The sequence below is a fragment of the Neltuma alba genome, unplaced genomic scaffold (genome assembly GCF_004799145.2).
Source record: "Neltuma alba isolate B1F8T4 unplaced genomic scaffold, ASM479914v2 tig00003770_pilon, whole genome shotgun sequence".
Lineage (NCBI taxonomy): Eukaryota > Viridiplantae > Streptophyta > Magnoliopsida > Fabales > Fabaceae > Neltuma > Neltuma alba.
Window position 1 is genome coordinate 62,471 of NW_021633422.1, and position 23,248 is coordinate 85,718.

Consider the following 23,248-nt stretch of genomic DNA (forward strand, 5'->3'; position numbering starts at 1 on the left):
GTTCCTTGTTGTCTATGTGGGTTGCCCTCTATTGGAATCATGGAGGCGTGGGTGTACTGTTTCTCGACTTTTGGGGAAGAAGCGAGGCTGATTAGATCAAAGCCTGTGCTGCTAATCTGATGCTGCATCTCGACTTCACAGTTTATATTGCCGTGTTGAATTTGCGGATTCGTCGATAGATTGGGACAAATCAGTTGCGATTATGGAAGCTAGATCTGGCCCTGAAGCTTTTCACTTTTATGGAATTGGTCCGTCGGATTTGCGGGGAGTGGGGAAGAGGTCTGTTGAATGGGATTTGAACGACTGGAAATGGGATGGTGATCTTTTTATAGCTAGCCCGCTGACACCGGTGCCAGTAGATAGCGTGGGCCGACAATTTTTCCCTCTTGGGTCTGGGATCCCCGTGGCCGGAGGGTCCTCTAACAGTTCTTCTTCTTGCTCGGATGAAGTAAATCTGGGGATTGACCAGCGGAAGAAGGAAGGAGAAAGGAAAAGGAGGGTTATTGTGGTGGAGGATGAAAACTTGAATGAGGGAGCTGGTGGCCTTAGCTTAAAGCTTGGGGGGCATGACTCTCAGATGCTGATAGGGAGATGGCTACTTGGGAAGGAAAGAATGGAAAGAAGACCAGATTAGCTGGAGGCACTTCAAATCGAGCTGTTTGTCAGGTGGAAGACTGTGGCGCAGATCTAAGCAGTGCTAAGGATTATCATAGGCGCCATAAAGTTTGTGAGATGCACTCAAAGGCCAGTAGGGCGCTTGTGGGGAATGTGATGCAGCGGTTCTGTCAGCAATGTAGTCGGTATGTTCCCCATGGGCTACTTTAAAATTTTAGCAGTATTTAATCAGTTTGATATTTATTTTATTTGTGTAGTAACCAAAAGGGACTGAATGAAATATCAAATCACAATTCGATAGGTCAAGAATGCTATCTGTAGCTTCCGAAATTCACTATAAATGGTTTAGCTATGCCTGGGCAAAATTTCGTGCTCCCATAACCTTTTGGAATTTTTTTTTCTCCAAAATACATAATCTATTATCTGTCAAAGTTGAATCCTTCCTTTATGCAAGCATTTAAAGCAGGAATAACTGTTCTGCATTCTTTTACTCCATTTGTAGGTTTCACATCCTTCAGGAGTTTGATGAAGGAAAGAGAAGTTGTCGAAGACGCTTGGCAGGCCACAATAAAAGGAGGAGAAAAACAAATAATGATGCTGTTCCGAATGGCAGTTCAATAAATGATGATCAGACAAGCAGTTGCATGTTGCTTACACTGTTGAAGATACTTTCAAATGTGCATTGTAAGTATTTCTTTAATGTTTATCTTTACACCTACAGGATTTTGTTTCTGTTTAGATCTGCTTGAGGCTTTTATTTGACATCTTTGCTGCTTACTTGTCTTGTTTGGAATCATGACGGTATGATTGTGGCTCAGACCATATTTATCATTATAAATGTTATGTATGTTGACCGTTGATAGCTGTGGAAAGATAGTTCGGTCATTTGCTAATATGGTGTGAGAAAACTGCACTTTATCCTGGCAAAGATAAACGAGGCAAAGAATATTCTGGACTTTTGCATGAATTATTTCTAAATAGGATTAAATATTTCTTTAGAAGAATATTACTAGAGGAAATTTATTCATCAGGTTTCTTTTACAATACTATTAATATCTGATTCTTTATTAATTGAAGAATATGTTGAGGATGGAACCTGGAGTCTTCAATGTTAATAACATCAAATAAATTTTTCTTATCAATACTTTTTTAGTATCTTATTCTTTATTTACTATTTCTGCCTTGCCCAAGTTCTTGGGGGATATATAATGACGTCTTTCATGAACAGCTAACAGGTCAAATCAGACCACAGATCAGAATCTGCTATCTCATCTTGTAAAGAGCCTAGCTAGTCAAAATGGTGAACATGGGGCCAGGAGCTTGTCTAACCTTTTGCGGGAACCGGAAAATATGTTGAAAGAGGGGAGTTCTCCTGGTAAGTCCGACGTGGTTTCTGCTTTATTCTCAAATGGTTCTCAAGTCTCTCCAACTGTGATAAGACAACCGCAAACAATATCTATGACTGAAATTCAACATCAAGGGATGCGTGATGCCGGGGCTGCTGATCAACAGACCATGTCTTCTACTAAACCTAGCATTACAAACAGTCCTCCAGTTTACTCAGAAGCCAGGGATAGTGTTGCTGGACAGGCTAAGATGAATAATTTTGATTTGAATGACACATATATTGACTCAGATGATGGCATAGAAGATATTGAAAGATTGCCTGTCTCTGCAAACCTTGGGGCTAGTTCCCTTGATTACCAGTGGGTGCAACAAGACTCTCATCAATCAAGCCCACCTCAGACAAGTGGAAATTCAGATTCTGCATCTGCGCAGTCCCCTTCTAGTTCAAGTGGAGAAGCTCAGGTATGTGTCTGTTGAAGAACATGTTGATTTGCTGGCTGGTGGTTATTGTACTCCTGCAGTCTTACACAGCCCTTACATTTATTTGCATCTCATCACCATGATTTTGGTCATATGACTTTCTATATTGGTTCAGGATGTTTTGCCAAAATCAGTGCATAATATCCATTGTATCATACAGGAATCTTTGCATCTTTTTTTTTTTTTTAATATAAATTTTTGGGTGATGGCTTACAATGCCTTACAATTTTGGTGATACGCCGTTTACTAATTAACTAACTCATCCAGTCACTCTCAGCAAGTAACACAAATCAGCCTTCCTTGTTACACTGACTTGAATGTTTTCCAAGGACGATACAAGGAAAACTGTTTATTTAAACTAAAAGCTACTGAAGGAAGGAACATTAGAAATGAGTGTGACCTGGTCTTCAATCCATACTATTCAATGTGTCTGTGTCGATGCTTGCCTCTTGAATTTGCTTTTCTTAGTTTCTACTGTACAACTTGTGGTTTGAAATAGCATGCCTACATATGCCCTGTGTATGGAATTATCCACTTTGTACAAAATGGAGCACCTGTAATTATGACTCAGAGGATCATGTTGCGCTTAAAGTTTCAATCATCATGCTGCCTGACTATTTTACAAAATATTTTTGTCTTGCTACTGTGAACTTACTGCCTTAATGAAACACATGAAGTTCCACTATCTTTTAGTTCAACTCTCACTTCCCCATCTTTTGATCAATAGTAAACATTAGAATAAATAAGAAGTTGGTAATTTGTGCATGTCAAATGTTTAAATTAGGAAGTAGCCTCCACCTCAGTACCTAACAGTGTTTTCACTATTTCAGAGCCGCACAGATCGAATTGTTTTTAAGCTCTTTGGTAAAGAACCAAATGATTTTCCTCTTGTACTTAGAGCACAGGTAGGTTCCCGAGCAACCGAGATTTGGTTCTTTGCATTCCTTTCCTTTGAATTTTAATCATGCTAATTGTTTGGAATCCAGATTCTTGACTGGTTATCCCACAGTCCTACTGACATTGAGAGCTACATACGGCCTGGATGTATTGTTTTCACTATTTATCTGCGTCAGACGGAGGCTGTATGGGAGGAGGTAATCTTTGCAGCTTTAAAACTTCTAGCATGTGTTGTGGGTGGTTTCTTTTGTTATTACGTGACACTTTTGACCTTACGAGATGTGGTTGCTCTCTTGCAGCTTTGCTATGATCTTACTTCGAGTTTGAATAGGCTTATTGATGTCTCAGAGGGTGACTTTTGGAGAACTGGATGGGTTTACACAAGAGTGAAGCATCAGATAGCCTTCATTTTCAATGGTCTCTCGACTCCTTTTTATTGGCTGTTAGGGATCAGGATGCTGGGAATCAAATTTTATCTATGTTTCCTATTAAGTTAATCAATTATTGTTTTGTCCAATCAAGCGTAATAACTTTTCAAAAGTTAAAAATCAAGTCCTTTTTGTAACATTTTAATGTCTCACACTTCTATCCTTGCCCAACTTTGGTCTTTGCTACCCATACAACTTAACTTGGTGGACTTAGAGAATTGATGTCTTACTGATAGACTGCTGATATCCTCTATGTTACGCTCATATCTGCTGTCTTATATTCATGCTTAGAATTATGTCAGTCAGGAGAAATAATATTTCTTCATATGACAGCCTATCTAACTGCAATTTTCCTAATGCAGGTCAGGTTGTCATAGATAAATCCTTACCTTTGAGAAGTAAAAATTACAGTAAAATTCTGAGTGTTAGTCCGATTGCTGTACCAGCATTCAAAACAGCTCAATTTTCAGTGAAGGGCATTAATCTGATTCGCCCAGCTACTAGGTATATAATATTTGGATCTCTACAATATGGATACTTTCAAGTTTAGACATGTTTGAAGCTTGTTCAATGATATTTCTTTAATTTCCAATATTTTGTCTGTACATTTGTACTTTTGTTGGGATAGCACGTTATAGGGCCTTGAAATTCCTTTTTCAGGTTATTATGTGCTCTTGAAGGGAAATATATGGTCTGTGAAGATGCTCAGGACCAAATGGAGCAGTGCGCCAAAGAGCTTGATGAGCTCCAGTGCGTCCAATTTTCATGTTCTGTTCCTGTGATGAATGGAAGGGGATTTATTGAGGTTCTTTCTCTTTGTTCTCTCACATTAAAAAGAAAGCAGACTATAGGAAACATAAGCTAGTTAGTCGTTGATCATCAAGGGGATTAGCAAATTCCTCACTTGCCTTAGCTTGTCTATTTTTGGTAGATTTCATGTTTTGCTTTCAATTGATCAATAATAAGAGTTCGACTATGAAAACCTTACAATAATAATAGCTCTTAAATTTTGACATTCTTGTACGCTTATTAAACAAAAAGCAGTGCTTTTTAGCTTCACAGCTATACAAATAAATGAACCAAATAATATAAAATGATGAATTTCTTACTGCACTTCTAAATTCTAACTTGGTTAATGGACCTTGACAGTCCAAAAATTCAAAATGTGTTGCTAAGTGGCTGAGAAGCTGGGGCTTGTTTTTCAATCCTTTACTTGATCTTAATGCGACATATTGCTTCTCTTAGCCAACTTTGTGTTTTCTACTTTTTCTTGAATTTTCCAGATTGACGACCAGGGCTTGAGCAGCAGCTTTTTTCCTTTCATAGTTACTGAAGAGGATGTTTGCTCAGAAATCTGTGCGCTTGAGCCTCTACTAGAATCAGCCAAAGCTGATTCTGATATCGGAGGATCTGGAAAATTTATGGCCACAAGCCAAGCCATGGATTTTATCCATGAAATGGGCTGGCTTCTCCACAGGAGCCAATTGAGATCTAAGCTGGTTCACCTGAACTCTGATTTAGATCTTTTTCCATTAAAACGGTTCAAGCAGCTCATGGAGTACTCTATGGACCATGATTGGTGTGCAGTGGTGAAGAAACTATTGAACCTATTACTTGGTGGCACAGTGGATGCAGGTGATCACCCATCGCTATATTTGGCACTTTCAGAGATGGGTCTCCTTCATAAAGCTGTAAGGAGGAATAGCAGGCAGTTGGTGGAGTTGCTTTTGAGATATGTCCCCGATATGATTTCTGATAAACGAGGACCTGAAAACGAGGCACTAGCTGATGTTGGGAACCAGAGCTTCTTGTTTAGACCTGACATTGTTGGTCCTGCGGGCTTGACACCACTTCATATTGCAGCTGGGAAGGATGGTTCTGAGGATGTATTGGATGCTTTAACTAATGATCCTTGCATGGTAAAATTTCTGCCATATTACATCATCTTGAAGATCATGCCCAACAAACTATGTATCGTTTTACTTGATTTTAATTAAAAAAAAGTCTTATTATTATTTTTTTTTTAAAAAAAAGCTCCTCAACAGGTGTGAGATTTTTGTCTAGGGTTACTTCACATATGGACCTTGATCACGCTGCTTTTAATCTTTTGCATATTGCGTTGCCACTATATTTTGAATATGGTATTGAGTTATGACTTTCTATCATTATCTGAATTCTTCCTAACCATGTGTAGTTATCTAACCCAATCATTTGTCAGTTCAGAGAGGAGTAGGTGCCACTGATCTGTTACTGTTATTAATAATTGATGTGATTGCTGCCTGGTCAATGAAGTACCTGTTTTGCTGCTCTTATCTTGTCTGACCTTATTTTTCTGAAATAGTAATAGGTGTGGTGTTGTTTAAATGATCTGCATGGCAAACCCAGTTTTGTCCCCTTCCCCGTTCTAGTAAAAGGGAATTAATGATTAACAAGAGCATCAAAATCTTTTCCCGTGTTCATGTGTCAAGTTAGGAGATTATATTTTGGACATGATTAGATGGGGTTTCTATTCCAGGTAGGAATTGAAGCATGGAAGAGTTCACGTGACAGTACAGGCTTTACACCTGAAGATTATGCACGCTTACGTGGTCATTATGCATACATTCACTTGGTTCAGAAGAAAATCAACAAGAGACAAGCAGCAGCAGCATCTCATGTGTTGGTGGATATCCCTAGCAATCTGACTGAGTCTAGTATACATCAGAAGCAAACCGAATCTTCCACTAGCTTTGAGATCGTAAAGGCAGAAGGAAGCCGTGTGCACGGCCATTGCAGACTTTGCGACCATAAGTTCTCTTGTAGGACTGCAGTTGGAAGGTCTTTAGTGTACAAACCTGCCATGCTCTCAATGGTGTGTGTAGCGGCAGTGTGTGTCTGCGTGGCCCTCCTGTTCAAAAGCTCACCTGAAGTTCTGTATGTGTTCCAACCCTTCACGTGGGAGTCGCTGAATTTCGGAACAAGCTGAGGTTCATTAACTTGTAATTTTTACATGTAATGTATTAGGAGGCGTTCGTCAACTGTATGAATCTGATTTTCTTTAGGAATTGTGCTTTGTATTTTCTGAATGGTGCGCTGTTATTTACATTAATATTATGACCCTTAAGTGTACTCGAGCAATATATGTCGATGGTGCATTTCTTATGAATATCCATTTAGTAGAATTCTTATTCGGACAGATTGTATTCCCTGTATGGGAAGCCAGTCTTGACCGTTGTTTCGATTTTTTATTTATTACTATTATTTTGTGAACCGAACCGTTGTTTCGAAATAAATATTGAGATTCTTTTGGATGATTATTTCTGTTTCTGTGACATAATTCAATGCGTCATGGTTGTTGGGAAAAAAATTTCAATACCCGATGGCGTGTGATGTCAAGTCGATAGTTATGTGCTTCTCACGCGTTTTCATGATAGTATATGAAAGCAATATGACTGCGACTCTCAAATAAAAGGTTGTTAATTATTCCATGGCCAACCACTGAAATTTCAGATTCAAGTAAAGCCTGTGGCTTATTGTTTAAAAGGTCAAATTATTGGATTGTGATTTATCATTTATACAATTTGAGTATTCCAGCAAATTATTCGCTGACTTTGCACAGAAGCATGGCTCTTTTTGTCAACAAGGTATTGGTAATCTGTGCCTAAGGCCAAGCGACGATGTATGTAGGAGGTAGACGATGCCTTCTAGGAACTAATATAATTCATGTAGGAGATATATGTTTTCTTTTTGCGTTGGAATACTCTTGAAGTAAGAACTAATAGGCGCTGGCAAAGGGAGAAAAACGAGGAGGAAGAACTTCAGGCTATTATAACGAGATGCAGTGATTTTTTCTTCTTTCTGTTGTCTTGGAAAAGCTTTCTCAAGAAGCATCATCTTTCAATAGAAGTTATAAACCATTCGGATCTAACATGTATCATTTATGTTTAAACAAACATCTTTTCATTTAATGCAAAGATAGATAATAATTAATTTTCTTTTAAAGTTTTGGCTTAAAAAATTAAATTTTGTTTCAAGAGATTAGATTTATTATTTGAATATTTTAACTGTTGAAAGTACATCCGTAGGACCCCTAATTTTGAGAGGGAAACCTTCCTTACCGTCGCCCCTAGGCCCAAATTTCAAACCTTTTGGGCCGTTGAGTCTTCTCCCAAGTTTCTTTTTATGTTTGGCACAAGGTATTGAAAGATCCTTTGTGCCCAAAACCACCAATCCCATCTTACATGGATTCCCCAATACTCCAATTTGTATCCTGAGACTGATTTTTTTCCTTTTTTTTAACTAAAATGCCCGCCCTCTACCCAGCACAGCACGAGCGTCTTCCTCTCCTGAGTCTTTGTCGCCCCCGTCTCTTCCATCTCCAGTCTCCGATCTGCTTCAACTTTACTCAGATCTGATTCAATGAGTTTATCTACTTGACATTTTCAATCTCGTTCTCAGATTCTCTCTCAAAAAGAACGCCCCATCTGAGTTCCAAAACACCAAGCTCAAAACCCGCCTCACCTACGCTCTCGATGAGATCGAAGAGCTCTACAAAATTTCTCAAGCCGGCTCCGTCAAGTGCAAGGAGAAAGACGGCATCGACTGTGTGCCACCACGATCCAGCTTCCTGGAGGTGAGTGCGCGAATTTCAGCTTCGCCATCAAATAGTTGGGAGAATTTATGGAGAAGCGGCAGAAGAGGATCGAAAAGAAAATGGAGGGTGTTCTTCCATTGCGAGAAATTGAGAATGGGGTGGCAAGTTGCAGAGGAAGGCTTTCTTTTATTATTATTTTTTAATAAAAAAGATACTATAGTATTTTAATAATTTCTTTTGTTTTATACAAAATATGACATAAGGACGGGAAAAGAATTTTATTTTGATTTAAATGAAATATTATATCACACCAAATTTAATCTAAAAACACCATTCCCACTCCCATTTTCATTCCCAATCGGCAATCTCATTCCGTCGAGATTGAGGCATGGGTACCAAACAGTGCGTGAAGTACTTTTGCCCTCACCCCTCAGCTTCCGACACCATCAATCAATCGGGACAAAATTCCGATACGCGTTCGGTGTTGCTGTTTGCATAAGAAAAAGCATATTTAGCCCGTGAATAGTATAACTCCATTTTTAACTGCCTCATCGAAATTAAAAAGTTTTTTTAAGTTTATATTAAACTTAAATTTAATTCTTTTAAATTTGTAAAATGTATTTTCAATTCATTAGTACTAACACAATTAGATTTAATAACGGAGAATGTAGACTTGTCAAATTTGAATGGTGACTATATAACTAAATATTGAAAAAGCATGTTTAAAATTTTTTTTTAGTATAACATTTTTGCATTTTGAAAGATGAATTATTGACGTTAAAAATATAAGTTCGTCAGCTTATAGCTTGGCAAATTTGCAATTTGCAAATTTGAAATTTAACATTAATATGTTAGTATTGCATTCCAAAGTCATACTTTACATTTTTTGTTAACTAAAAATTAATGATATTATAATTATGAAGAATAAGATTAAAATTTTATACAAATTTAAAACACCAAATATATACTTTATTCAAGTTAAAAAGAGTTGGTTAAATTATTAACTTTATCTGAAAATACATCTAACTTCTAAATTTACTCATTAAATATCATGAATTACATCAAAAAAGTTATTGCAATAAATGAGATTAAATAAGAATCATCTTAAAAAAGCAATTAAGATTGTTTTCGGCCCACAAATTCAACCGACGTCAATGGAACAAAACAAAACCCCTATACGTGTTCACAAAACGTAATGCAAATTTAAGGGGATTCTTGCATTAACAGTTTCTTTTAACAATTGCCATTGTCACCGTCTTCGCCATCAAATAGGACAAAATTCCGATACGCGTTCATTGGGACCCTGGTGACAATACATACGACAAGAATGGAATCGCGTGAGGAGGGTAAAGAAAAAAAGAACAAATAAGGCATACTAGGTCTTATGGGACGGATGGGTACATCAGCTAATGCATTAAACCTTGGATGGAGATAGTAGAAGCAGCAACCAGAACAGGCGAATTATTCTTCTACAAACTAGTAAAAGGTAGGCTTACTATTCAGAGCTCTTTAAGCTTGAGGCTTTTCCCACTTAAGTGGCTTCACAACTTCCCAAGTAAAGTCTGGGTCTTCCCTTCCAAAGTGTCCATAAGCAGCTGTCTTGAGAAACCTATGGCCACCCCTCTTGAGGTCCAAGTTAATGGTGATCATCCCTGGCCTAAAGTCAAAATTCTCCTTCACGAGTTGAAGAATCTCCCTCTCTGGAATCTTTCCAGTTCCATACGTGTCAATAAAAACGGATAATGGCTCGGGCACACCAATAGCATAAGAAACTTGCACAAGGCATCTACGTGCAAGCCCATTTGCCACAACACTCTTAGCTGCCTGCCTGGCAACATAAGCACCACTTCTATCAACCTTGGTGGGGTCCTTCCCAGAGAAAGCCCCACCACCATGGGCACCCCAACCACCATAAGTATCAATGATAATCTTTCTTCCAGTAAGACCAGCATCCCCATGAGGCCCTCCAATAACAAAACGGCCCGAAGGGTTGAGATGGAAGATGGTCTTGTCATCTAGGTACTTCTCAGGGATTACAGGCTTGATAACATGCTCCTTGAGATCAGCAGCAATTTGTTCATTGTTGACAGTCTCGTCATGCTGGGTGGAAATGAGGACAGTGTGAACGCGGACTGGAACCATGGCACCATTGTCATTTTGGTACTCAACTGTGACTTGTGTCTTGCCATCTGGTCTCAGCCAAGCGCATGTACCAGTCTTCCTAACCTCGGTAAGGCGTGCTCCAAGCTTAGTTGCAAGGACGTGGCTCAATGGCATATATTCAGGAGTTTCATCGGTGGCATACCCAAACATGTGACCCTGGTCACCAGCACCAACCTCCTCCGGGGGCTTGGTAAAGTGGCCATGGACCCCCTGGGCAATATCAGGGCTCTGCTGCTCAATATTCACCAAAACCTTGCATTTGTCAGCATCAAGACCCACCTCATCCGAGACAAATCCAATGTTGCGGCATGTGTCCCGAACAATCTTCTCATAATCTACGTTGGCCTTGGTTGTAATCTCCCCAAAGACCATGACCATGTTAGTCTTGGTGCAAGTTTCACAGGCAACCTTGCTGTCGGGGTCTTGTTCAAGGCAAGCATCGAGCACCGCATCAGAGACCTGATCGCACAGCTTGTCAGGGTGACCCTCATTGACAGATTCAGAAGTGAACAAAAAGGTCTCCATTACTCAAGCTACACAAACAAAAGCAAACAAAAAATTAGGACTAACAAAGCACAGAAAACTCGAATGCCAAAAGCAGAAAAGTACACGAGCTGCTTTGGAAAAAGCAAAGCAACTCATGCGAGAATAGAAGCTAACTGAAACATGAAATTATGATATAACAATAAATTTAGAGGAAATGCTAAAATGAATAAGTTTTATGCTATGATAATAGAACTTGTAGAAGCAACAAAATGCCTAAAAAATAGTTTATATTTTTTATTACTAAAATTAGTTTATCCTTCCTTTTTTAGAAGTTCATCTCCCGACCGACGCAAAATGGGGAAGAAAAAGAGTAAGGATCTTCCCGCACCAGGAGAATAGATTCTGCGACTTCTGCTAACAATCAAACTAGGAAATAAAACTAATCACACAACTAATTCCGGGAATTAAATCTATCCTTCATTGCGAATGAACAAGCAAACGAGTTATATTTCTGATTGCCAGTAGATAGACTGATAAAGGAGTGAAATGAAAACTAATAAAAGAAATCCAGAGAATCCAGAGAGGACTGTTCGCTCTCAAGGATTAGTGCAGGGCAGCGGGAGAAGCTTAGATCGCAGTGAAAATATGAAAATCAACAGCCATGATACCGCTGCTACTGAAGTTCGGTAAACAATAGATGTAAATCCATCAGAATATCAGATCTGACACCAGTAGAATACAACAAAACCGAGAAGGAAAACCAGAAAACCGAATCGGTGGGAATAACAATTTGAATGGATTTTTTCTGGACCAGAATCATATTAGATCCATCACACAAAAGCCCTACTCCAGCATTGGAGAAGTTCAAAGCACTAGGGGCATCATATAACCGGCAAAAAGGCATCCCATAATTACAAAAGACAGTAGATACAGCAAGGTGAACTTAAAACAAGCATTAAGCTTATCCTAAACGAAGCACTCAGATCTCTAACGAAGATGGTCTGCAATGGACAAGACGATGACCATTTACTCATTAAAAGCCATAAACATCGGATAACAAACCCAACAGTAAAAAGGAGACATCGAAAAATGGATGCGAGGCAAAGCATGAAGAGTGCAATTAAGAGGAGAATCGACCTGGAGCGAGTCGGGCACCGAACAATAGATCCGGAACGAAGATTTGCTTTGACGCTTCCTCGAACCAGACCCCGACCGGAGTTATAGCTACGAATGACGGAGGAAAAAGGAAGGACGCTGCACTTTTGCCAGAGTCGCCCTATTTATAGTAGTCAGGGGCGCAAACGACCGGCTACAGGAACGAGCGGTGAGGGATTCTTTTCAAAAAGGCAGGGGAGGAGCATAGCCGTCAGATTAGAAAGCCATGTGAAGGGTTCGGATTTGCAGGGGTTGGTGAGGGGAGTGATGTTAAGCACAACCGGAGATTGCCGGTTGTACACCCACTCTCGCCCTCGCGGTGTAATTCGTTTGGTGAGGGGAGAGAGGGCAACTTTCTTGCAATCTCAAGTTTCAAAAGAATTTTTTTAACAAAAATGAAATTGAGGGGTTTGACCAGAAGGGGAAAAATGGTTTTTGAGGGGAAATTTTATCTGGAACTTAACATTTTTTCAAGCTAGTATATTCAAATTAAGAAGAATAACAATTACTACCTCTAGTCTTTAATATAATAGCTCATTTGATTTTTATTTTGATCTTAAATATAAAAGCTTAATCAATTTTCTCTCTCATATTTATATATATATATTTCAAGATAATCCTTTTAATGGTTGTAGTTTTACCCAACACATTTGATTAGTAAAGATATTTTAGAAAAGATAACACTTATTTATTACAAATAACTAACTTAACTTATTTTCTTAATCTCTTCAAATTAGTCAACTAACTCTTACTATTAGGATAGGAGGTAGTAATAGCCCTATAAAATATTAAGAAAAAATAAAAAAAACCAATTGAATTTTAAAATAATACTCCTCCAGTCCTTAATATAGGACCTAATTATTAAGTTGGTTTTAGTCCTAAATATAAGACCCATTTTTCATATTTATCAGTTTTTTCTAAATTACCCCTATGGATATTTTATCAACCATAATCAAATAAAAGAGCGAGAGAGGGTATTGAGAAAGATGATTATGGTATTTTAGAAAAAACGTGTCACTTTATTATAATTAACTAATTTATTTGACTTCTTTAATCTAATCAAATTAATTAAATAGATTTAATGTTAAAGACCGGAGGAATATAAAGTTCTTCACTATTCCTGTAGAGGTTTTAACATGGCAGGATCGTCTTTTTATCATTTTGAAATCGAACGGTTATTTTTTTGTTATTTTTTCAAAAAATTATTACCAAATCCAGACATTATCACAACTTATGTTATTAAATTTTGTACTCATTTTTTTTTTATATCTGTGCTTTACAAATTTTTAAAAAAATTGATTTAGTATTTAAACTTCTTACGAGGTTTTTTAGTGAATTGCTATTCTCCCTTCAGATCACATTACATAAATTAAGAGAATCAGCAATTTTCAGAGTCTGTTTTACAATTACATAGACAGCGGACATGAAGTTTAAATTGCATGGTTTGTAATGTACTCCTCCGGTCCTTATTATAAGACCCAATTTGACTTTTTATTTGGTCCTAATTATAAGACCCAATCCATTTTGTCTCTTATATTTATGCATTTTTTTCCAAGATAATCCTTCTAATAATGATAGTTTTAGCCAATATACTTAATTAGCAATGATATTTAGGAATAACAACACTTATTTATTATAAATAACCAACTTAACTTACTTCCTTAATCTCCTCAAATAAGTCAATTGGGTCTTATAATTAGGACCGGAGGAGTATGAAAGTGTAACTTTCTGTGGGATGCACTGCATGGGCGGTCTATATCTGGCTATTGTTGTCAATTTTCTCTAAATTACCTCTATAGATACTCTTTCAATCATAATCAAGTAGAAGAGGGAGATAGGGTATTAAGAAAGATGATTATGGTGTTTTAGGAAAAATGTGTTACATTTCTTATAATTAACTAACTTACCTAACTTTCTTAATCTAATCAAATTAATTAAATGGGTCTTATATTAAGAACCAGAAGAGTAATATTAAAAAAAACTACACATCAATCTGCTCGGGGAAAAAATATGAAAAATGAGCGGGAGGCAAGCAGGGTTCTTGGTAGGACGATGTAATATATATACTCCTCCGGTCTTTAATATAAGACCCATTTAACTAATTTGATTAGATTAAGGAAGTTAGGTAAGTTAGTTAATTATAAGAAAAGTGACGTATTTTTCCTAAAACACCATAATTATCTTTCTTAATACCCCATCTCCCTCTTCTACGTGATTATGGTTGAGGGAGTATCTATAGGGGTAATTTAGAGAAAATTGATAAATATGAGAAATTGGTCTTATATTTAGGATCAAAACCAACTCAAGAATTGGGTCTTATATTAAGGACCGGAGGAGTATATATATATATATATATATAAAATAATGCAGTAGCATGTATTAAGTTGACTGGTCTATATGTCCGTGAAGCCATGTGTTAATTAATTACACGTCTTAGCTAACAAGACGCGGGACGGTGTATCACCGCAGGTACTGTGTTTGGTTTGGGAATATGACGGCACCTACCACCGATGTGGATATGGATTATATTGTTTTCACAATTGCCGCGTGTTGCAAGGGCCACTCTCCCTTGAGGAAAAAAGGCTCAGGAATTCAATCGTGGAAGAGAAATTAAAGTAATTTGGTCAGAATCTGGAACATGACTCGTGATATGATAGCCATTGTATTCGAGGTTTAACGTATGCATGCCAAATGAGGAACAGAAGCATGCAGACGATTTTTAAAGTAATAATATATAAAAAAATTATAATTTTAAAAGTGATTTTTACAATATACCAAGTAAATATCTGAAAAAATTTATCTCAGTTTAAAAAAAAAACTTTTTAAAAGTATTTTCTTAATTACCCAAACACCCTTTACGTATGCATAGCACGCACCTTTGATTTCTGGAACAAGCTAAGTAGTGCATAATGCAGTTTCATAGCACGTGGAATATAAGATGCGTGACATGGATTATTTTATTATGATTGTCTTGCATCAAAATGAACAAATATTTTTATTTGTTAAAATATTCCTCATTTTACTGGTAAGTGCCACTTCAAACATTGAAATCACCATATATTGCTGATAATTAAGATCGTGTTCGGATTCACATTCAGGAGAGCAAACCCGCGGTGGAATTTGAGAGACGGGCGATGGTACATAGCTACGGACTTAGATAATTTTTTGGATTAGCTTTTTATCAAATTAACTTTTCGGAAAAATACTCATTTAAAGTAGAAGTTAATCTAGGGTGCTTTGTGGTGAGAACGCGGAGAAAAAAAAAACAATTAAAAAAGGTAAAATTACTCTAACAAATCTAATAATTTGATATATATATATATATATATCTACAAGTATTGAGAAAAATTTAAATAATAAAATTTAGAGGGAAAAAAAGAAAAAGCCTCCATTAGAGGTGAAAATATCACATGTTACATAATCTCTCTAAAATACTTATATATTTTAAATCTTTTTAAATTAATTAACTAAGTCTTATATAAAAACCCATGCTCTTTTTATTCATTTTATACCTAAATTTATTTTTTCACTATCAATTCAAAGATATCCAACTTTTTAAATTGACGCTTTATAAACATCAATCTAAATATAAATTATATTATATTAACTGATTTTTAATCCAACTCATATTTACAAAAGTCAAATGGAGTAAAAGTCAGTCTTGTCACCGCTAGCCAAACACTCTAAATATCATAAGTTGGTTTAAAATAGTAGAATCTGGCTTAATATAAAAGCTCGTTTAGTTTTTATTTTGATCCTAAATATAAAACTCTTTATTATTGTCTCTCATATTTATTCATTTTTTTCTCAAAATAGTCCTTATAACATTAGTAGTTATAGCCAATACAAGTAATTAGTAAGGATATTTTAGAAAAGACAACACATATTTATTACAAATAACTAACTTAACTAATTTCTTTAATCTACTCAAATTAGTTAATTAATTCTTATGTTAAGAATTAGAGGTAATATCATATAAAATAAAAACAATACATTTTCATTGAGACTTATTATAAACTCCATACCCTGTATTGGTAGACTTTTTTTTGACAGCCCTTACATTGCTACATTGATATATGAAATCAAAACAAATTTTTTATATTGACAAACATGGACGCATTTGACGTGGCAACAACTAATGTAATAATAATATTATAATATACTATCTTCGGTTCTTAATATAAGACCTCGTTTGACTTTTATTTTGGTCCTAAATATAAAACCTCAATCCATTTTATCTCTCATATTATGTACTTTTTCTGAAGGTAGTCCTTCTATTACACTTGATTAGCAATAATATTTAAAAAAAAAATACATATTTATTACAAATAACTAACTTAATTTATTTTCTTAATCTACTTAAATTACTTAACTAGCTATTATATTTAGAAATAAAGGTAGTATATACACATAGACACACACACAAGGGAACGGTAAGGCGCGTGGGCTGCCAAATAAGCGGGGGCAGTTGGCAATGCTTTGCCCTTGGAGGCGAGATCATTGGGCTGCCAATTATCCTTTTATAGACACCAAAGAAGAGAATAAAGGAAAATCTGAAAAAGAAGATGGAAAGAGCAAGGAAGAGAAATTGGATGATACGCATATCTTACGCAGGAGCCGTTGCGTTGTTGTCAGAGAATTCCCAAAAGATAATGAAACTGACACGTGCCCATCCTAGCCGGTGAGAGGTATCCGGTGCGAGTTCTTGCCCGGTATTCCAGCCTTCCAGATAAGGATAAGGATACCTGTCATTTTGTTTTTCTTTTTTATCCATCGTAATTATATTCGTTCGTCTGATAAAAAAATTAATTAAACATTTTGAAAGCGTATTAAAATAAAATTTTAAATTTTCAAATAAAAATTCGATAAAATAGGAGATGTGTTAAAACAAATGCAAAATATTTTTTGCAGATTATATAAATATGCATGGACTTAAATGCAATGCACATTTTTTAACACGATGATAGGATCGTGTGTGTGGCTTGGTGAGATAATGGGTCATGATATTAGTGCGCCTTTCACGTCTAGTCAGGGCAGTCGTTGGAAAATCATTACTGAAGTACTCATATTTCTCTCAATTTAGTATTTATATAATTTTTTTATTAAAGTTTTTAATTTTACTTTTTAACACCATTAATTTTTATAATTTATTCTATTAACAATATTAGACCGTATAAAAAAACCAATTGCAATAAGAAAATAAAATTAAATGATTTAATATAAAGAAAATACTCATAGATACCGACTTAAAAATTAAAAAAAACTATAGGTACCTACGCAATCATTCATGAGTATTCCATTCAATCGATCATATTGGGACATTCCAACCAGCGACGAATGAAATTGTGTCCCTGAAACGAAAAAAGAATACAATATTACTATCTTCAATTTTAAATATAAGAACTAGTTGACTAATTTAAAATGATTAAGAAAATAAGTTAAATTAACCAATTATAATAAATAGATATTGTCTTTCTTAAAATATCCTTACTAATCAAATATATACTGGCTAGAACTATCATTATTACAAGGACTATTTTTTTAAAAAAATTATAAATATGAGAAACAAAATGGATTGAGATTTTTTTTAAAATCAAAATAAAAGTCAAATTAAGATTTTATATTAATGACTGGTGGTAGTATATGCCTGAAATGTAAATAACAAGATATGGAGCCACCCACGAAAAAAATGCAATGCCTTTCTTTACATGGCCACAATGCATTTATGTGGAAGACGGACGATTATGATAGGTATTGAATTATGAAAGAAAAAAATTGGCACCGACCACCGAGCAACTTCGTGTTGGGATATGGTAAATCTCTATGAAGGGTTGCCGGGTCGTTGGCAAGCCAGGGCCCAGAGGCAACATAACATGACGGGATCAAAGCTTTGTTTTTAAATCATAACGTCTTCTCGCTCACCGCCTCAGTTCTCTCCGCATATATGTTTCGCCAGCCCCAAAACAGACGACCACTTTTTTTTTGGATGGAAATGAATTGTACTAACAAAATGTGAAGATTACAAAAGCAGTCAGCTTGGCGCTTGTATCAATTAGTCCAAGTACATCTCTAGCTTGGGTAATATGGTTAACCAGAGTACAGATGGAAATAATTATATTTTCAGGTGTAGCTGAATCATTCATGAAAATATTTTTATTTCTGTTGTCCCAAAACTTCCAGGTGAGAGTTCCAAATATCAATCTTCAGTGTATGCCCTTGCATCTTGGATTCAAATTCCAAAAGAGCCATTCCTTAAGCGGCCTTATGTATAGAAGGTTTGAGCCTGGGATGGCGTCAACAATTTCGACCAGCAGGAAACCGCAAAAGGACAATTGAGTAGGATGTGGTCTAAGTCTTCTACTCCAGTAAGGCAGAGCTCACAAATTCCTCCTGTTGTCATGCCTCTCCGCATTCGTTTGTCATTGGTCAGGACCTTACTCTTGACAGCTAGCCAAAGAAAAGCTCTCACCAGCTCATTGCAATCCAGGCCATTTCCAGAGACTGCTTTGCTCACTATAGTCAAGGAGAAGTGAGTCATGATAGGCCGAAGCGACTGTGAAGTGTCCTGAAGGTGTTAAGTCCCAGTAGCAAGAGTCAGGCCCCTCGTTAGATGTCAGGGGTACAGTCGTTGCAATTTGGAGATTCACATTTGGTGGAAGGAGGTGTTGAAATCTCTCCCAATGCCAATGTCCTGAAGCATCAACATAGTCATAAAGTTTCCACTGACATTTCTCCTCAGATATCTTAGCGTAAGAAAACAGACGACCATATTATTAAAGAACGAAAAAATATGATATTTAATTAATCATATTTATAATATATCGTTCCGACTACCCACCATTGATGAAAAGAAAAATAGAATAGACAAGAAGATGCCAATCAATTTTTTCTCTCAAGTTTCATGCCTGATTGTACTCTGCACCCGTTTTCATATTTTCTTGAAAACGTGCTCATAAAAATGGTGAACAAGTGAAGAATATAGATAGAACTATCTTTTTCCGAAAAATATAATTATATAAATGATATAATATGGGTACGCATCATGAAGTAATCACATTCGAATACGAACATTTTTTTTTAAAAAAAAATATTGGTGCTTCACAGCGTGTCCACGTGTGTGTGAATGTAATGAAGGCTCTACACACACACACACATATTTATATAATCAAAGTCAGAGGAATGTTGCCCGAGAGGAAGAAAAACCTGAACGAAAGGAAAGCTATCTAATAGAAATTGTAAGTGATGGATTTTCTTGTTTAACGGGGGAGCGATGACAGGCGAATCAAAGGATTTGCCAGGAAATAAGGAGCGTGTTTAGCAATAAAAGTAGAGCCGTGGTTGGCTACCAGATTACGGTGCCGATGTTTAATTGTTGAAAGCGTGATTCTACTGCCGTTGTTAATATGTTGGGAAGCATTAGAGATGGTGTCAATTTTGTTAGAAATTGTGACGAGTTGAGAGGTTTTGAGCAGGGTAGACACTAGATTGCTTAGCTAATCTTAGCTTTCAGCAAAAGGAGGTGCTGGTGTTTTTGATGAGCCACCACAAAAGCTGAAGATGTTTTTGCACAACGACTTTGTGAGGATGTCTTACCTCGTATGACTCTGATATGATAAGATGGGCTCAAACCATGTACTGTTCACCAACCAAAAAAAAAATATCACGACTCCCAACGTCAGCAACAGAAACAGTAGAAAAACAGAGCTCTTGGCCTCTAACCAATGTGCTCTCGCATGTACATTGTGTATATATGAAGTATAAACACTTGATCAAAATATAACGTCGAACCAAGCAAAACCAATCCCCCATGCAGGCAAATGACACTACGCATTCAACATGCCAGAAATTCACGACTTCGCTGAACCAAAAATTCTACCCCATTTGGATACAAGTTAAATTTCTGGATTTCTTCTGTTCATTTCAACTGTTGTTCCTTTGCCGGCCAACTCAACTATACGAAATCCTTCGCTTTCCCAAGACTAAGAAAAAGAACTAGGAAAAGAGTTTATGACCTCCTCCATTCCGCCAGACACCTCGCACAGGCAGCCCCCCAGGATCGCTTTTATTACCATCCAAGGCCTCTGTTGATCCAGGATCTGAGCCGGCATTTGAACTCCTAAGATCCAACAATGCTTCTACAGAACCATCACCGAGGCGCATTCTAATGAACTTGGAAGCTTTTTTGCGTTGCCTGCTCCCCACCAGCCCCCTCATCTTTCCTTTGGTTAGGAATCTTGCCAAGTGATGCTTCACTCTGCTCAGCATGCTTTGGGTTGGCTACACTACGAGAATTTGTACCAATCAGTTGTTCATCAGCCAAAATTTTCGACTTACCTCTGGCACTACGGTAATCACCCTTTGATAGGACCTCTGCATTCTCTTCCGAAGGTTTATGGTTCAACTGTAATTGACGTACAGTGCTTATAAAGCTATCTTCTAAATTATCCTTAAAGTGTCTCTCTTCAACATCTATAGACTTCCCTTTACCTTTACCTTTACCTTTCCCTTTCTTGGAGACCTTGCCATCTTTGTGATGGATACTACTGCCACCCCAATCATTTTCTTGAAAAGCAATTCTTTGCAAACTCGCATTGTAAGAATCAACAAGTTCTTTCCGCTTCTGTGGATCGGGGCACAGCCTAGCTAACTCAAGTACAAGATGAGACAAGCCAAACTGCTGCACATAATCCAAATATGTTCCTGTATCTATTATTCCATGGCGATACTGAGCAGAGATGTCTTTAAAAATGGCGTATCTATCTTGATCAAAATCAAGAGCACTACGAATCTTTTCAACCAAGGACTTATTAGCAGCAGAATCAACACCCTCCGCACTTGTCATCGTCGAAGACTGGCTAGTTGCAGGCAGCTTGTTGACTTTTGTAGCAGATACTGGAGGAAAATCAGAAAATGAGGGTTCCGACTGCAAAGGACTACTTTCGATGAGATTTGGAGCAGAAACAGAATGAACAATTCTACCATTGTCACGTATTTCCCTTGACATGCCAGGAGACAAATGTCCATGAGCAGTTCTCTGTGTAGTCTCGACAGAACTAGCATAGGTTGAAGGTGCCAGCCCACGATTAATGACAGTCTTTGTCTGACTGGAATTACCTGACACTCCAGAAGCAACATTTGTTGACTTTTTAGATTGCATAGGATTACTTGATGACTGCACAGATCCACGACTCGCAACTGGCCATCCATTAGCAGGGTTAAGAGCAGATACATTTCTGTTGCTGTGTCGACGCAAATGTGCTGCCATAGTATTGCTAGATGAACCTTCAGATTCATTTTTGGGCTTTGCTTGGCCATTGATTGATGCTATGGGAAGTGGAGGGAAGGAGGAATCTTCCAATGGTGAACTCCTTGAATTTTGTCCCAAGGCTTGGAGGTATCTTGAAGGCAATTCAGAACTTGATGTAGCTAAGGATTCAGATGATTGAATGCCTGGCTCATTATCAAAGTCCCCATAACCAAGAGCAACTTGTCCACTGCTTGATGTAGCTAGATCATGACTTGTGCTCTCTGCACTTGCTGTCTCAAAACTGGCTTGAATGGCCAAAGAAAGTTCACTTTCAGAAGGATCACGACGAAATGTCCGACCTCTTCCACGCCGTTGATCTTGTTGATTACTGTGTCTGTATCGGAAGCTAGTTGGAATCTTCAGGGGAAAGAATAAAAGCCAATGTAAGAGAATAAAAGGATGACAAAATCGAATTATTTGACAATTCAAACCGGTAATTCCAGAACGAATGAGAAACAAGATAAACAAGAATTCACAGGAAAAATTGTTAAGTCGAGGAACATGCCTGAAGAGCAGCATTGCGTTTTGACCTTGACATTCGCCCTCCATGTTCAATAGCATTATGCCTCTAAGCAACAGGCAAGCAGGGAAAAATTAGTGTTAAAAATGAATGGAAGGGTAAGCCCGCAGCAAAAATAAAGAATCTATATTTAGATATCACTACTTCACTAGTTCAATCATTACTGACAATGAATCATATGATCTGTCCAGTTTTAAAATCATCCGACTATGCATGTATAACAAACATGTACCAAATAAATTATTAGGACCAAAAAAATTAGAGGAAAAAAATGTCCACATAATCACCTTCATCTCTGCTTCAGATTGAAATACAATGAACTTTTTAGCAAGGCAAGCTTCATCTTCACATAGGAAGTGCTCTTGACGGAAGTGGGTCTGTTTACACAAATACTCAAGAGTTCAAATGATTTAGCCATATACTCTGAGGCTAAAAGGAAGACCAACAGTTATATATCTTACCTCTAAGTCATCATAATTCTTATAATATTCATATTGTCCTGGATGTTGCCTGCACCAAAAAGTATACATTTCAAGATTACATTTATAACATTTAAATCCAGCATATTAATATGAGATCTAACAAAGTAGATGGTCAGCTAAGATGTTACCTTTGGCATATGTGACAAGTAAAATGTTCTGTCGACATATGAGTGTATAGTTCATTGTCCCCATAAAATGGGGTTCGGCAGAATTCACACATAGGATGCCCCATAAAACCACCTCTCTCGCTCTCGCTTCCATCCACCTCAGAATCACCAGTGCTTATATGCTGATTTAACTGTGCTCTAGTGTATAGTTTTTGTTCACAAATGAATACCTGCATCACAGAAAAAATCTTCAGCGTCAATATTTAAAGGGAACAAAAACTCAGAAACTAACACCCAAAATTCCTCTAAGATGCAAAATATGCGAGTGTTACCTTCCTTCCTTCCAAACATAGACTGCACATGAGCAACCTGTGATAGCGGAACAAGTGACCCTTTAGCTGTTCTATATCCTAAACCTTGCTCGACGCTTTGAGGCATCAGGTGCTTGCTCCTCCATGTTGTCAATACACTACATGAAAGCTTGCACATGGCCTTGATCATCTTGTAGTGGTCCACATCATCAAAAAAAGCATTTGTATCTTCATGGTACCAGTATGAACCCACCTTACCCTCCCTTGCATCTGATGGCAGCACTGAGAAGTTATTAATCATCCTTGTAAAATCTCCTAGAGCCTGCAACCATGGCAGCACCAATGCAATTCAGTTCGAGCCAAAATGCAACAACAGC

General features: G+C 37.1%; 2 protein-coding genes and 1 pseudogene across 2 annotated transcripts; 1 reads left to right on the forward strand and 2 right to left on the reverse strand.

Moving 5' to 3' along the window:
* Positions 1-202: 202 nt before the first annotated feature.
* Positions 203-6,928, forward strand: LOC114742470 (squamosa promoter-binding-like protein 12). The gene is made up of 10 exons (XM_028930726.1): positions 203-800; positions 1,118-1,299; positions 1,844-2,424; positions 3,273-3,347; positions 3,429-3,536; positions 3,639-3,756; positions 4,130-4,271; positions 4,428-4,572; positions 5,051-5,686; positions 6,283-6,928. The coding sequence occupies exons 1-10, from the start codon at positions 592-594 to the stop codon at positions 6,730-6,732; spliced, it is 2,646 nt and encodes an 881-aa protein (XP_028786559.1). The 5' UTR covers positions 203-591; the 3' UTR covers positions 6,733-6,928.
* A 2,567-nt stretch (positions 6,929-9,495) lies between these two features.
* LOC114742471 (S-adenosylmethionine synthase 1) lies at positions 9,496-12,225 on the reverse strand. Its single transcript, XM_028930727.1, has 2 exons — positions 12,127-12,225; positions 9,496-11,036 (listed from the first exon to the last, which is right to left on the reverse strand). Exon 2 carries the CDS (start codon positions 11,026-11,028, stop codon positions 9,850-9,852), a length of 1,179 nt encoding a protein of 392 aa, XP_028786560.1. The 5' UTR covers positions 11,029-11,036; positions 12,127-12,225; the 3' UTR covers positions 9,496-9,849.
* A 7,836-nt stretch (positions 12,226-20,061) lies between these two features.
* LOC114742468 (uncharacterized) lies at positions 20,062-23,220 on the reverse strand (annotated as a pseudogene).
* Positions 23,221-23,248: the final 28 nt, after the last annotated feature.

Coding starts and splice junctions, on each gene's coding strand:
- LOC114742470 (XM_028930726.1), top strand. CDS start 592: ATGGCTACTTGGGAAGGAAAGAATGGAAAGAAGACCAGATTAGCTGGA. Junction 1,300..1,843: donor GATACTTTCAAATGTGCATT/GTAAGTATTTCT, acceptor TTTCATGAACAG/CTAACAGGTCAAATCAGACC. Junction 5,687..6,282: donor TAACTAATGATCCTTGCATG/GTAAAATTTCTG, acceptor TTTCTATTCCAG/GTAGGAATTGAAGCATGGAA.
- LOC114742471 (XM_028930727.1), bottom strand. CDS start 11,028: ATGGAGACCTTTTTGTTCACTTCTGAATCTGTCAATGAGGGTCACCCT.